The 15,740-nt window shown below is 54.5% G+C and overlaps 2 protein-coding genes across 5 annotated transcripts in view; one reads left to right on the top strand and one right to left on the bottom strand.

Annotated features, from left to right (window-relative positions):
* The window catches only part of DMPK (DM1 protein kinase), a 33,583-nt gene extending 31,325 nt beyond the window's left edge, over positions 1-2,258 (top strand). For 2 of the 4 annotated variants that reach the window (XM_087940206.1, XM_087940205.1), the window contains exon 14: positions 878-2,258. In XM_087940206.1, coding sequence (XP_087796332.1) covers positions 878-885 — 8 coding nt within the window. In that variant the 3' untranslated portion in view covers positions 886-2,258. The remainder of the gene's footprint in view (positions 1-877) is intronic. The other 2 variants (XM_087940203.1, XM_087940204.1) reach the window with 2 other exon arrangements.
* Positions 2,259-6,671: 4,413 nt separating this feature from the next.
* Positions 6,672-15,217, bottom strand: DMWD (DM1 locus, WD repeat containing). The gene is made up of 4 exons (XM_087939306.1): positions 15,005-15,217; positions 13,773-13,955; positions 10,549-11,808; positions 6,672-7,663 (listed from the first exon to the last, which is right to left on the bottom strand). The coding sequence occupies exons 3-4, from the start codon at positions 11,485-11,487 to the stop codon at positions 7,616-7,618; spliced, it is 987 nt and encodes a 328-aa protein (XP_087795432.1). The 5' UTR covers positions 11,488-11,808; positions 13,773-13,955; positions 15,005-15,217; the 3' UTR covers positions 6,672-7,615.
* Positions 15,218-15,740: the final 523 nt, after the last annotated feature.

Here is a 15,740-nt window from a genome sequence, read left to right as displayed (position 1 = left end):
CCTTTTAAGCATCCGGACACACCCTTTGCTCAAACTGGGCCGAGACGATTTGCAACCTGGGTCGTTCCCATTCAAACACGGGTATTCCTCCCTGTTTTAGCTTAGTTTATGGTCATTGCACATTGCACAATGAAATTAAATACCATCTTCAGTGCACTATACAGTAGAATTCACTAGAGTTACTGCCCTGGGATAGAAGCTGTTTTTCAGCCTCTCTGTCCTTGTTTTTATTATTATCCTGTACCGGCTGCCAGTTGGTAATAATTCAAAAAAAAAAAAAGGTGGTGCCCAGGATGAGATGGATCTTTGAGGATGTTTTGAACTTTCTGAAGGCAGCGGGAGCTCTAAAGCTCTTCCAAAGAGCGGAGAGGCCAACCCAGGATCCTCTGGGCAATGACCTTCACCCTCTGGAGTGCTGTCCTATCTGCCCCTGTGCAATTGGCAAACCCTACACAGGTGTGCAGGAAGCTAAGACACTCTCTCTGGTGCAGCGGTAGAAGGTCACCAACAGTTTTTCATCCAGTTGTCATTTCCAGAGAAACCTCAGGTAGTCTAAACTGCTGGGCCCTTTTGACCAGGGCTGCAATGTGGGCACCCCCAGGTCAGGTCCTCTTTTGGGGTAACACCCAGAAACTTAAAACTGGCCCCTTGCTCCCCTCGGTCTCCAGTCCCAAGTGTCTCTCAGCCCAGAGCCTGGGGATTTGAGAAGTGGACCTCAGACCTTTCCCCTGGACACCCGCACGGACTGCCATTCTCTGACCGGGAGGGGTGGGATGGGGGTCTCTGCAACCCCAATTTCTTTCAGCTCAACCCCCCCCCTACAACAGAGGGTGCTTTGGAGGCCTGGCATCTTGACCAGTTTGCATTCCCTCCCCAGGTACGTAGGCCCTGCATTGTCCACGTGGGATACCTGCTGTTGTGCACCGGTGGGCACGGGTTGGAGGCCTCCAACTGGGGCCAAGCAGATACAGTTTGAACCCCGGCCGGAGTTCGGAAGAGTCGGGCACACCGGCCACTTGCAAGACTTAAAACGGGAGGGACGGGGGGGCAACCTCCTTTGATGGGAGGACTGGCTTGGGCCAAGACGGGAAGGCCAGGCCAGGCCAGGCCAGGCCCCGGAGGTCCAGCTGCCCCTCTGGTTCTCTCCCCGGGGGGGGAACGGGGGCTTCCTTTGCTTCGAGACCACCTACCCGCCATCTCCACGGAGGAAGCCAGGGGAAACAGCAGGAACCGAAGAGGCCATCCGGGGATCCTGCTTTTCTGAGCATCTTTGCACTCTCTACAGACTCTCCTCTCGAAACACACACCCACACCCACAAATATCTTGGACGGCACTTTGCGCTGGAAACGCACATCGTTCCCCAAAGGGCCTCCCCCTCCCAAGAGTTTGAGATGAAGCCGGCGTGCCGGAAAAACGCTTCGTCCAGGACGCTGTGGAGAATGTCGAGGTTCTGCCTGTGACTTTTGCTGCTCCGCTCAATCACGGGGCTCGTTTCTGCGACCGATGCCCCTTTGGGAGAGGAGGGTCGGAAGGGCCCTTGGGCAGGAGGAAGGCACCCCCCTCACCACCACTACCTTCCTCGGTGACCTGTGAGAAGCAAACAACTCCCCAGTGAGAAGGAAGGAGACGGTTCCCCTCCTGGCCAGCTGTGATCTCTGCCTTCCGGTTGTGCTTTGAAGGCCACAAGTAACCCCGCCGCCCCACACACACACAAGGCCTTAAGGTGCCCACAGACTCCACAGTGGGAGGCGACGCTTCTTCAAACCGCCAGACTCTTTATCTGCACTTCTCCACCTTTGAAAGCAGCCGGCAGCTTCCACTCAGTAGCCCTCCGGGGTTCCACTCACCGACCCTTTTGTCAGTCATTTCAAATGAGGAGTGGGGGGGGGGGAACATGGCAGCCCTTCCTGCCTCAAAGCAGGAGGCCCCCCCCTCTTCTCTGGTCCCTGCGTGTTGGACAAGCGTGCGTGCATGTGTATGTAAAACAAGAGCGCATCGAAGCCCGACTGAGCTTATTGGAGAGGTGTGGGGGGGGGCATTGCGCTATTTTAAGGCTTCCTCACTTGAGCCCCCCCTGGGTTTGTCTCTGCCACCTTCCACGCCCCCCCCGCCACCCCAATATTTATTATGCCTCCCTCCTTGGCTGTGAGGCGGTGCATTGGCTGCGCGCATGGAGGATGCGCTGTTACCGCCTCAGGCGTCTTTCTCTCTCTTGGTTTTCCGGCAGGAATAAAGTCGGGATTATTTCCTGGTCTTTGTGGGATGGTTGCGCTGGAAGGAGAATCTTTGGGTCGTTGCAGCCGGAACTGAGCGGGACAGGAGGGGGCGGGAGGGCCCGGTGCGTGTGAGAGGGCACAGGTGCGCACCCAGATACCTGCGGGAGGAATCCAGCGCAAGCAACTGTGTTCCCACAATCCCCTCCCGCCGGGCCTTTCGCCCTTTGCAGGTTTAGTCCTTTGACTTATAACCGCTCATTTAGTGACCGTTCCAATTTATAGCAGCCCCGGAAAGCCACTTGGGACCCGTTTCCACTCTTACGACCGTCATAGCAGCCCCGGGGCCACAAGATCCGAATCCAGGCACTTGGCCACTGGCTCACTTTGCGGCGTCCCGGGGGGGGGGTGTCCCGTGATCTCTCCACACACACACACACCTTTTTTTGCAACCAAATTCGGACGGGGGAAGCCAGATCCACTTTGACAACCAGGTGGCTGAGCTTAAACCAGCGCAGCGATTCGGTTTAACGGACCGCGGCGAGGAAAACCATACGTGGGAGCAAAAAATTCACTTTTAACCTCGGTTTCGCTCGTTGAGAGACATTCGGGGTGGGTGGGTGTCCGTCCGTCGTGGGTGTTAAGTCGAGGACTACCTCTCAAATTTAATTTTTTTTTTTTTTTTTGCAAGCCTGCCCCCCCCTCCTGCTCTCTTCCCCACCCCCACCCCAATCGCGCCCCAAATCCCCTGCCGTCAAATCAACAGTCCTCGGGTGGGGAGTCTGAGCTGCAAAAATGGTCTCTTTTAGTATAAATAGGCATTCACAATTTCTATAATTTAAACGCTTTTTTCAGACACGACAGTAACAAACGTTTAGAGCAGGTAGTAGTAAAGTAACGAAAGGCACCGGGGGAGGGGGCCAGGGGGCCGAGGAGACGGGACAGAGGGAGGAACAGCGTCGCGCTGTCGGCAGTTTCCAGATGTGGTTTTCTTTGGAGGGGAGGAAGGCAAAAGACGGAGGGAGGGGGAGATCTTGGCTGCCAGACACCAGCTGGCTTCTTACAGAGGTCACGGGGGGGGAGAGACATGCATGGGGGGCGAGATGAGGGTCAGGGAAAAGAAAGGAAGCAAATTAATACTGTTTTTTTTTTTTGTCCATCCCACTGCAAAGAATCCAAGTGGAACTGATGGGGGGAATAGAAGTTCTTTCCTTCCTCACTTCCAGATTTGGGGTGTGTGTGTGTCCGCAGTTGTATGGCTTTTTAATCCTGGGGGGAGGAGACACTCCTGTAGTTGTGTTCAGTCTCCCGTTCACCCTTGGGGGGGGGCGTCTTCGATCGGCTGGGCTGAATTTTGCAACCCGGAGAGCCCGGAAGGGGCCCTGAACGAAGCCGACGGCGTTGCGAACGATCCCTTGTTGGTATGGGAATTGTGCCGAGCGTTCGCACGCAGCCAGCAGGGCAAAGCCTGGTCAAGTCGAACGAATGCTGCGCTTTTTAAAAGAGCTTTGGCCCGAGCAAGGAGATTGCGAGCGATGAAACAGACCCACAAAGCATTCCCAGGATACCCCCACTCCTCCCGCGATCGACTGGGCTTTTAGGAATCGGTCCTACCAGGTGACATTTTCCTACGGCTTCATCAAAACGCTGGGGGTTCCCCCCCACAGGTATCGGCACAATCAGATGGAGCATGTTTGAATTACTCCAACGCGCAGCTCGGACTGCGCGTAACCTACAAAGCCGACAGAGGAGACAAGTTATACAGAGAGAGTGTCACTTCCCACGGAGACTTCTAGGACTTACAGCTAAGCTGGCTGGGGAATTCTGGGAGGTGAAATCCACACGTCTTCAAGTGACCAAGGTGGAGAACGTCGCTCTGATGCAAGGGTCTTCCAACTTGGCAAGTTTTAAGACTTGTGGACTTCCAATCCCAGAATTCCCAAGCTAACATGACTGGAGGAGGAGGAGGAATTCTGGGAGAGGATGTCCACCAGTCTTAAAGTGGCCAAGGTTGGACACAATATATAGGTGGCTAGTTCTTGAAAACCTTGGAAGGCAGGTCCCTCCAGCGGCTATCGGTGAAAGTGGCACATGCGCTCAACTTCTCTCTGCTGTTGAGCCACAGTGTTGAGGGATCTGTCCTCCAGCCCTTAATGTGGTTTCTGGTGTCTTGCCTTAGCCCAAGGGTCTTCAAACTTGGCAAGTTTAAGACTGGTGGACTTCCGCTCCCAGAATTCCTGAGCTAACATGACTGGAGGAGGAATTCTGGGAGTGGAAGTCCACAAGTCTTAAAGCTGTCAAGTTTGGGGACCTCTGCTCTACAGTATTTATCTTCTATCTCCATATCTATCTATCTATCTATCTATCTATCTATCTATCTATCTATCCATCCATCCATCCATCCCAAGGGTCTTCAAACTTGGCAACTTTAAGACTGGTGGGATTCTACTCCCAGAATTCCTTAGCTAACCTGACTGGAGGAGGAATTCTGGGAGTTGAAGTCCACAAGTCTTAAAGCTGTCAAGTTTGGGGACCCCTGGTCTAATGGACACCCAACAATTCAATGAGGCATCTGTAGAAATGCTATTCATTTATACCTCACTGCTGTCTTATACAGCCGCTAAATGTAAGCCAAACTCTTTAATTTTTTTCTTCTCACTGATCAAGTCCCCTGGGAAGCTTAAAACGGGTTAAAAATCGGCACCGTGGCAACCAACCCGATTCAGAGCCAACCAAAATGTGCGCCTCTCAAAGGAAAGATGCTTGATGAAAACAACAAACGTATTTTGACATTTATAATCACCCATAATGCAATTCCAGCAACTCTCCTCTCTCTAAATAAAGAGACGCCAAGACTCTCCTTAATTGTCCACAGGCCCAAAACATAGTTGGGATGTTTTTCAGACTTCGTGCTAAATTTAAAACGCCTTTAAAAAAATGTTTTGGTTTGGCTCTGAATCTTGTTTTTGGAGCAGCTGGGTTGGGAAGCCTCGCTCGTTCGCCTCATGCAACCCCGGCTTAAAATCTGGCTGAGGCTGACCAACCCGAGAGCCAACGAGAATTCAACGTCTTATTCTGTCGTTTCCTGGGCAACTTTAAGATGTTTAGACTCTCCGCTCCCAGAATGCATCCTGGGGCTGGGGAATTCTGGGGAGCGGGAAGCCCACCCGTCTTTAAAGTTGCTGAGGTTGGAAAATACAGCTTTACTGACTTAAATAACCAACCCAGGGACATGACTACCTAGCAAGAAAGGAGAATCTTTGTAGCTCAGGGTTGAAATGAGGGGGTCTCTGGGCTCTCTTGCAGACGTCTCATGACCCAACTAGGCAACATCATCAGTAGCTGGTAAGGAGGGAGGTTTGCTCACCAAACCCCACTCCTTACTACCACTGGTGTTGTCTAGTTTGGGTCATGAAACGTCTGCAAGAAAACCACCGTGCCGAGAGAGCACCAAGGGCCCCTCATGACCACATAACCTTGGTCCAATTCCAAGACCAGCGTCCCCGAAAGACCAAGTCTGTCTGGACTAGTCTTGCCACGTCAAGAGGGAGGACCGTAGCTCTAGAAGCCAGGATTTGCCATGAACCATCCTAAATATTTACTTTTTGTGACCAAAAAGAACTTCTCCAGGAGGTGGAACCTCTGAACCTAAGCTAAACAAACTAAGCAACTGACCGGACAAGCGTCAGATGCTGCAGCTACGTAATCTAGAGCAGGGGTCTCCTACCTTGGCAAGTTTAAGCTTGGAGGACTTCAACTCCCAGAATTCCCCAGCTAGGTCAGGCCCAGCAGGTCAAGAGAGATTTCGGTTGTTTAAGCCAGGGGTCTCCAACCTTGGCCACTTTAAAGACTTGTGGACTTCAACTCCCAGAATCCCTCAGCCATCCAGGAATGATAAGAGTTGGAAGAGGCAAGAAGGATGATCTAAGCCAGGGCTCTCCAACCTTAGCCACTTTAAGACTTGTGGACTTCAACTCCCAGAATCCCTCAGCCAGCAAAGCTGGCTGAGAGATTCTGGGAGTTGCAGTCCACAAGTCTTAAAGTAACCATGTTTAACTGAGGAATTCTGGGAGTTGCAGTCCACAAGTCTTAAAGTGGCCACGGTTGGAGACCCCTACTCTAGAACGCTGTTCTCTAGAACTGCAGCAACCTAAAAGATTCATGGACTCCCTTTCCCATCCTGGCTGGCTGGGGAATTCTGGGAGTTGAAGCCCACACCTCTTCAAGTGGCTGAGAAGCATCGGCCTGGATGGAGTTTCATTAAAGGTTGCGGAACCAGTCTATGCAGATCAACAGTGTGGATGTGCTGGGATCGCCAGTGCGTAACGGGTAGCAATGACTCCCCCCAAAAAAACGTGTCGGAGAGAAAGAAATCAAATGTGGCCAGAAATTGCCGGCCCCGAGACCCCCCCACACCCCCCATTCAGAGGCGTGAGTGGGATGGAGAAAGGAGCTGATCGGTGGATGAAATACTCCTTGAGACACATCCGGTCGTCGCCCACGGCTGTTGCGGTACGAGGACCAACCGATGGGCAGAAAAACTCCCGTTTTGCTTTGGAGAGGACCGAGATGGGAGGCAGGAAACGGAAGCCGAGGCCCCGGCCACACAACAAAAGACGCCGGAAACAACGGATGGCAAGAATTCCCTGGCAGCCTTGTGCTGGATCTCAAAAACGTTTGTGAGCAGTGTCTTTTAGGAGCGTCCGCAGAGGAAGTCCGAGAGAGAACCCTCTGCCGGACAAGAGGTACGGATGGCTATACCTCTGGTCGACAGAAATACTGGAACTTTCTGTGCAAAAACGGGATTGAAGCAGAGGGGAAGGAGGGAAGGAAAGGAGGGAAGGAAGGGGAAAGAAAAGGACGGTTACACCCGGCAGGGAACGATGGTCATCTCCCCTGTACAAAACTGATTCCTTCTGGGGGGAGGTTTTCTCCCCCTTCCCAAAGCAGCCAGGAAGATGGGAGTTAGGGATAGGCTGGGCTGGGTCAAAGAGCAACCCGAATTTCTGTCTGGATGGAGGGGGGGAGGGGAGAAGGGGGGAGGACGGGATAGCTCAGTTCACCTTTGTGCAAAATCAGCCCCTCCAAGCACCCTGTGCTCAAACCTCAACATTAAATAAAAGAGTCTGTTAATTAATACTTTTAAATAGCGGAGAGGCCGCCGTTCATCCTGCACTAACGCCGTCGGCCTCGAGAGGTTAGCGGTTAAGGATTCCAACTTGCCACACAGTCAGGTTTCACAGGCGAGGGGGGAGGGAGGGAAGGGGGAGAGAGACAACCTGTACACACGTTGAAAATGTCAGAAAACTTTTCCCGTCTTGGTCACGTTTGCTGCGGTGGAGCGAAGGAACCGCAATCAGTTCCACTCCAGTATCCAAGCCGAGCGTTGAGTTAGTGCCGCTTACACGATTGTGCCGCTGGGAGAGCCCCCGTTCTGGGAATTCAGGATCTGAAAAAAAAAAAAAAAATCAAAAGGTGAGGGCAAGGTTTAAATATCCACGTGGCGAGTTATGTTCTAACCAGACTCCCTGAGACCATAATGAATCACACGCTTAGTCCCAACAACTCTCTTTTTATTTCAATGCTGGGAATTATGTTCATTCCCAGCCATGAGACCCCCAGTTCCTCGAGATAAGCACCCACCTTTCTCTCCTTTGAATCGCTGCCAACAACTGAAGGGCTAAATTAACTGTAAAAAGCTAAACGGAATACAGAGTCCCCACAGAGCTTTAAGGTTTAATCCGAACAGAGTGGACAAAGTTGCTTCCTGCAAAGGTCCCTGTCCCTTTGCTCCTCCTCTATGTCTTATGGGAGGGCCAATCATCTCCAAGCCTTACTCCGGAGTTGCCCCTTTTGTCCCAGCTGCTCTTGCCTTCTGGCAGCTCTGCGCATGCACGGACTGGGAACTGGCTCTTGCTGTTCTTCTGCCTCGCCGCTGTCAGATTCTAGAGGTTCTGGAGTCAGCACATAACTCCCAGACGGCTCTGGCCCCTCATCTGAGCCCTCCTCAGGACCCTCGTCCGAGTCCTCCCCAGACTCCCGGACTGGCCCACGTTCCTCCCCACAGTCTGACTCTGCTGCCGTCTCCACAGGCTGACGGATGACCACAAGTTAGTCCTGTGGGGTGAATCCACGTCTGAGCTAGCCATCGGTGCTTCCTACCTACCAATTAATCATGTCACATCTTCCTTCTGGCCTGCGATTCTGGCCTTTTACAGTTAACCAAGCCATCGCTCTCTGCTTATCTACCTGGACAGGATCTAGTGGTCACCGGCTCCACCAGCTGGCTAAGGAAGAGCGGATCTCTGGCTGGAGAATAAAGGCTAAATAAACCCAGGAATGCAACTAGAAATAAAGAGAAGTCAGATTTGCACAGGGGGGAACCTCAAGGGCATCTTAAAGCAGCAGGAACCAAGTACAGAAGAAGAGAATATTTCCTAGGTCAGGGCTGAACGTGGTATCAGGGCACTGATGAAGTTATCTAGTTTGGTCATGAAATGTCCGCAAGGAAAGAACTAGGCCCAGAGAGCACTAAGAACCCCACAGTCCTCCTCCTCCTCCTCCTCTCCCTCCTCCTTAAAGGTTCCTCTTGGACATCCGTGCTAGTCGTTCCCGGCTCTAGGGGGCGCTGCTCATCTCTGTCACGAAGCTGAAGAGCCACGCTGTCCGAAGACGTCTCCGTGGTCACGTGGCCGGCATGACTAAGCGCCGAAGGCGCCCGGAATGCTGTTACCTTCCCACCAAAGGGGTCCCTATTTTTCTACTTGCATTTTTTAAAAATATGCTTTTGAACTGCTTGGTTGGCAGAAGCTGGGACAAGGAATGGGAGCTCACTCCGTTCTGCGGCGCTGGGGATTCAAACCGCTGAACTGCCGAGCTTTCCTATCGACAAGCTCAGCGTCTTGGTCCCTGAGCCACCGCCTCTCACATCCTCCTCATGGAATCTCAGATTACAGGCAGCCCTCACCATTACTCGTTTAGTGACCCTTTGAAGTTACACCAGCACGGAACAGAGTGAGTTACGACACAACCGTCGCGGCATCCCCGTGGCCAGGCGATCCAAATTCTCGACGCTTGGCAACCGCCATGTATTATTTATGTCCTGGGGCTCACAGAGTCGCTATGCGTAACCCTTCCCAGTCGTCTTTCGAAAAACAAAGTCAACGAGCGGAAACCGGATTTGCTTGATGATTGTGGGATTCAGTTAACCACTGTGGCCGGAAAGGTCATAAAGGGAGGCACAGCTCACTCCACAATTCCCTTGCTTAGCAACAGAAATTCTGAACTCGACTGTGGTCGTACTTCAAGAGCTACACTGGAAGAAGCCCCAGTCTAACCTACTGAAGAGTGCTGGCCAATCCCAACTCAAACACTGAATTGCCCTTAGACTTATATACCACTTCATGGTGCTTTCCAGCCCCCTCTAAGCGGTTTAGAGTCAGCAAATTGCCCCCCCCCAAAATCTGGGCCCTCATTTTACCCACCTCGGAAGGATGGGAGGCTGACTCCAACCTTCAGCCAGTCAGGATCGAATTGCTGGCAGTCGGCAGAATTTGCCTGCAATGCTGCATTCTAACCACTGTGCCACCAGGGTTCACCCTCCCTCCCTCTTCCTTCCTTCCTTAGCACTTATATAACGCTTCACGAGGCTTTTACAGCCCTCTCTTAAGAGGTTTACAGTGTCAGCCTTTTGCCCTCAATAATCTGGGCCCTCATTTTATCGACCTCGGAAGGATGGAAGGCTGAGTCAACCTTGGTCAGAATCGAACTTTCTGGCTATGGGCAGAGTCAGCCTGAAATACTACACTAACCACAGGGCCACTACAGCTTGCTTCCTTCCTTCCTTCCTTCACAAGCAACAGCACTCAGACTTATATACCCCTTTTCAGGGCTTTTACAGGCCTCTCTAAGTAGTTTACAGAGTCGGCCTCTTGCCCTCAACAATCTGGGTCCTCATTTGACCCACCTCGGAAGGATGGAAGGTTGAATCAACCTTGAGCCTGGTGAGAATCAAACTCTTGGCAGTGGGCAGAGTTAGCCTGCAATACTGCATTCTAACCAGAAGGAACTAAGAAGGGAGGGAGAGAGGAAGGAAGGTCGGTTTACAGAGTCGGCCTCTTGCCCCCAACAACCTGGGTCCTCATTTGACCCCGCTCGGAAGGACGGAAGGCTGAGTCAACCTGGAGCTGGTCAGGATCGAACTGCTGGCAGTGGGCCCAGTAAGCCTGCAAGGCTGCATCCTAACCGCTGCAGCCACCAGGGCTCTTCTCGCTCTTAAAGGAGACTTCCAAGCGATAAGTAACCCAGCCGGAGAGAGCCGCGAGACCCACTTACCGCCTTGCCTGGCCTGGCCCAGGTGCAGATCAGGCCTTCCTGGCAGGCGGTGATAATACAGTCCTCCAGGAAAAGCAAGACCGTCAGCCGCTCGTGGGCAATCTTCTTGCACACCAGGGGCTCCAGCAGGGGCACCTCATGGATGCGGGGGCACAGGGCCGTGCCCAAGACCTTGGCCGTGTCCAGCTTGCTCTTGGGCACCACGTTCAGCTTGTCGCTGCTCTTGCTGATGTTGCCCAGGCTGTGGTAACGTTTGTGCTCTTTCTCCGCGTTCTTGTCCCTCCGCTCCTGCAGGGTGAGGGTGGCGAACTTGCCGATGCTGAAGGGCACCGCCCCGTCCGCCGCGTGGCTTTTGGCAGCACTGGTGACGGCCGGGTGGGGCAGGCTGTTGGAGCGGGAGAGGGAGCGGGGGAGCGGGCCCCCTCCGCCGCCCGACTCGGCGGCCAGGTTGCTGCCCCCGCTGCCCGAGGGAGGGATGCTGGCGCCGAAGGCGTTGGTGAGCGTTCGGGTGCGGGTCAGCAGCGGGTGGGGGTACAGGACGTCTTCCGTCAGGTCCCAGAGGCAGAACTGGGTGTCCTGCCCGGCGGAGCCGAAGCGGTAGGTGACCGAGGGGGTGCTTTTGGCGCTGTGCTTGGACAGGTGGGAGAGAGTGCTGCTGGTCCTCACCCGCCCAAACTCGGACGGGTCCTGGAGGTCCTCGTCGCTGCCACTCAGCTCCCCGCTCTCCTCGTCCTCCGTGCTGGTGGTGTAGGGGTCGAAGGCCACGGCGTTGACCCAGGACTTGTGCCCGTGGCCCCGGGCGATGACCCGTCCCTCCGCAAAGGACCACACCGTGACCAGGTCGTCCTCGCCCCCCGTGACGATGTAGCGCCCGTCGGGGCTCCAGCAGACGCACAGCAGCCCCCCAAAGTAGCTCTTCATCATGCCCTGCAACAGCATGGAGTCGAAGTGGAAGACACGCAGGCAGCCGTCTTGGCTGACGCACGCCAGGTAGCGCCCGTCGGGCGAGAAGGCAAACTCGTTGAGGGCCCCTTCGCCCACCGCCCACTTCAGCAGGGGGTTCCGGGCATTCTTGCTCTTGCAGGCGTAAACCGTGAAGCCCTCGCCCTGCTTGAGGAGGGTGTACTGGGGGGTGGCCGAGACGCAGGGCTGCTCCACGTTGTACAGGTACAGGTGGCCGCTGGCGTGGGAGGCCAGGAAGAGGCTCTCCGACTCGGGGATCCACTTCACGAAGGTGACCTTTGACTTGTCGATGAGCCTCTGGGGGAAATTTGGGGGAGGGGGGAGGGGGAAGAGACAGAAACAAAGGTGAAAAAGACCCTCAGGGGCCTCTCAGCCCCCCCACTCCAATACCCCAATTGCAGGCAAATTCTGAGCACGCCTGAAAAAGATCCAGCCCATTCCGTATTCCTGAAAGGGACCCTGATTTCCAGACAGAGATCATCTAGAACAGGGGTCTTCAAACTGGACAGCTTTAAGGCTTGTGGGCTTCAACTCCCCGAATTCCTCCATGTTAGTTCCGGAATTCTGGGAGTTGAAGTCCACGAGCCTTAAATTTGCCAAGTTTGAAGGCCTTTGCTCTACAGAATTTTAAGGCCAAGCATCTTTGCTACCTTTAATTTTAAAAAAATCCTACAATGGCTTCCTTGAATATTTGAAACAATTTGGAAATCCCAAACTGAATGGCTGAGAGCTGCCAAGGGGGAGAAATTAAAAATGCTTCCAAATAGGAAGGTTTGTGTGTGATTGTGTGTCCCCGGCTGCTGCACTTGACTTTTGTCTAAATCTGAGGTCTCCAAACTTGGCAACTTTTAAGGCTTGTGGACTTCAACTCCCAGGATTCCTCCCCCTCCAGTCAGGTTAGTTCAGGACTTCTGGGAGTTGGAAGTCCACAAGCCTTAAAAGTTGCCAAGTTTCGGAGACCCCTGATCTCGGCGAATAACTCTGGGCACCTTACAATCCCCCCAAAAAGACATTACAAATTAAGAACCTTTCAAAACAATAATAAAGACAGGGCAAAAGCACGAAAAATATCCAGGTTGTCCCGAATGCCTGCTTCGCGTGGGGAGTTTTGTAGATCTAAGCCAGCAACAGAGAGATGGGATGGATTGGAGCTCCAGCCTACTGGATCCTTCCCTGGAAGCCACTCCGTGCAGGAAAAGGCGATCCCATTTTAAGTCTCAGAACACCCAGGAGATCGCAAGGCACCATGCAAATTTGAGGGATAGTTGCTGCTTCTCCAAGGGCACGATTCCACCCACGGAGCTCAAGCTTTGAGTCATCTTTCTGTCATAGCTGCAAAACCACAAGCTGTACAGTCTGAGAAGGGCTGCAATAAAGCTGCCGCTTGATTGATCTGCTAATTAGAATCAGTAGTGGGAGGAAGTCATTAAGTAGAGACTGAAAACAGGGGAGTCTTTCCCAGATGTTCTGCTCTAGAAGTTGCGTAAATCCCAAGCAAGCAGCAGCCAGAAATGTGGGAAACGACAGTCTCTGATTCGGAGATCCAGAAGCTATTAGCTGCCTGATCCCACTGAACGGAGCCAGGCTGAGCCGAAAGATCCCCAGGTTGGTGGTTTTCTTGCAGACATTTCACGATCCAGCTAGGTAACATCACCAGTGCTAGAAGGGAGCGGGATTTGTTTATTAATACTGGCTTGCCCTGTAAGTGTTGGTAGAAATGTTTTCTTGGTAGTTTCCTCGATTATTCTGTGTTTTTACTGTTTGAGTAGGTAGTTCTTTGGTTGAGGTATTGTTTACTGCTGGATGGGTGGTCTGGTGTTGAGTTTGGTGTTAATCTCTGCTCATCTAAATGTTGATAAACAATCATTACCAACAATAGTAAGCCATAGTCAAATCAAGGCACCACTAAGAATACTACTACCAATACTGACAGAGCAAGGCACTGCACATAAAAAGAAAGCAAACCCCATTCCTTCCTAGCACTGATGATGTTACCTAGCTGGGCCATGGAACGTCTGCAACAAAACCTCCAAGCTCAGAGAACACCAAGGACCCCAGAGACGACCTCCTCCTCCTCCTCCACTTCCTTCTTCTCTTCCCCTGCACAAACCCCACTCCCTTCTAGGACTGATGGTGTTACCTAGTTGGGTCATGAAACGTCTGCATGGACACCAAGCTCAGGGAGCACCAAGGACCCTCCAATTCCACCCTGAGCTACAAAGATCGTCTTCTGTAGGTCAGCCACGCTCCCCTGGACTCACCTCCTCGTTAAATAGCTTACTGGTATCTTTCTTGATGAGATCCAAGTATTGCACTTGCCCAGCTGAGAAGCCAACCAAGAGGGAGATGCTTTCGGAAGCCGCCGTGAACTGGTTGAAGTCGTGGCAGGTGGGCTGCGTCCCCTTATAGATCCGCTTGTCGATGGGTTTCTTCAGATCGATGGACTGGGAAGGTCACGAAAGACGAGAGATATTTAAAAAGCAAGAGGCCAGGAGCTCACATTAAAGAAAGCTGGTCTCTGGCTGGTCCTTTTTATAGCAGCCATGAATAATTCAGGCTTGCCCGTTGTCAGTCAAAAAAATTAGATTCGCTATTTTGACTGTTATTAATGAAAGAGTTCTTTATTGGCCAAAAAAGCCCCCACTGGAGGTTCCAATTTGGGGGAAGCTTCCTTGCCAGGGGTCAGTGGAGATTCTCAGTCCTCCCATGGTTGTCCCAAAGGGGCTTTTTCCCCCAAAAGGAAACTTGGACTTTCCTGGAATTTTTTTTCCCTTTGAACTGAAGCAAATCCCAAATCCTTCTGGCACCCCCACACCTGGGTGCCTCCATCTGCGCCCACCCCAATGACCCCTCCAGCCCCCACTCCCCCCAGCCCTGGATCTCCCTCTCCAGCCCTCCCCGACTGCTGCCCCCACCCCCCCTGGGCAATTCTGCTTTGCCTTTTCTTGGCCCAAACCTTCCAGCTTTGCCCATCCCCCACATGGACTCTCCCCTCCAGGGTCTCCCCAAATCCTTCTGGCATCCCCCCATTGCCTCCATCCACTCCCACCCCGATCTCCCTCTGCAGCCCCCTCCGACTTCTGTCCCCGTCCTTCTGGGGGCTCCCCAAGTCCTCCTTGCACCCCCACACCTGGGTGCCTCCCCCAGCTCCATCTCAGTGTCCATTCCCACCACCTAGCCCCCACCCCACCCCACCCCACCCCACCTGCTGCCCCCACCCTCCCTGGGCAGTTCTGCTTTGCTTCTCCTGGGCTGAGACCTTGTAGCTTTGCCACGTGGATTCTCGCCTCCCAGGTCTCCCCAAATCCTCCTTGCACCCCCATGTTTGGCCACCTCCATACACCCCCACCCTGGATCTCCCCCTCCCCCTCCAGCCTCGGATCTCCCCTCCAGCCCCCTCCGACTTCTGTCCCCGCCCCAAATCCACCTTGCACCCCCTTTCTCCCTCCACCTCAGGTGAACCCCCGCCCAGCGCCCCCTCCCCGGGGCTCACCCTTCTTCCCCGTCCGGCGGCGCCTGCGGAGCCCGAGTAGAAGTAGAGCTCCCGGCCCAGGTTGAAGCAGACGCGGCTCCGCTCGGCGCCCGGGCCGCCCGCCTCTCCGTCCGCGCAGGGCTCGCCTCCCCGGCCAGGCCCAGCCGCACCAGCGAGAGCCGCACCGGCGGCAGCGACGGGGCAGGCGGCGCGGGGGCTCCGGCGGGTGGCGGCAGGGGCGGCGGCGGGGCCGGGGGCGGCGGCGGCGGCGGCGGGCGGGGCTCCGGCGGGTCGGGCGCGCGGCTCGGGGCCGCCCCAGCAGCCGGTAGGAGCCCTCGCGGGTGCGGAACTGGCTCTTGATCTCGTGCGGCGGCGCCTGCGGGGGCGGCGGGAGCGGGGGGCCGCCTCCGTCCGGGGCCGGCGCCGGGGGAGCCACCGCCGCCGCCATCTTCCCTCCGGCCCGGCCGCCGCCTCCCGGAAGTTGCGACCCCGCGCTCGCCTCCGCGCCGGAAGCCGCGCGGAGGAGAGGCGGGGTCCAGGCGGGGGGAGACGAGGGAGCGGGACGTTGCCGGGCAACTGCGCGCGAGGCGGGCCTGGCTGGGCTGGGCCAACCGGGGAGGAGGCGGGGCGGAGGTCGCCTTGGCAACGATTTAAAAGAGCTGGAGGCTGCGCGGGCGGAGCTCTCTCTGCGCAGGCGCTGCCCATAGCTGGGTGGGGTCTCCGGCTTGGGCTACTTTTTTATCGCTTCAAGTCACTG

Source organism: Pseudonaja textilis, chromosome 10 (genome assembly GCF_049901715.1).
Source record: "Pseudonaja textilis isolate UNSWEBS1 chromosome 10, rPseTex1.2, whole genome shotgun sequence".
Taxonomy (NCBI): Eukaryota; Metazoa; Chordata; class Lepidosauria; order Squamata; family Elapidae; genus Pseudonaja; species Pseudonaja textilis.
The sequence above is the reverse complement of the archived record's forward strand: the minus strand, read 5'-3'. Positions and strand labels throughout refer to the sequence as shown.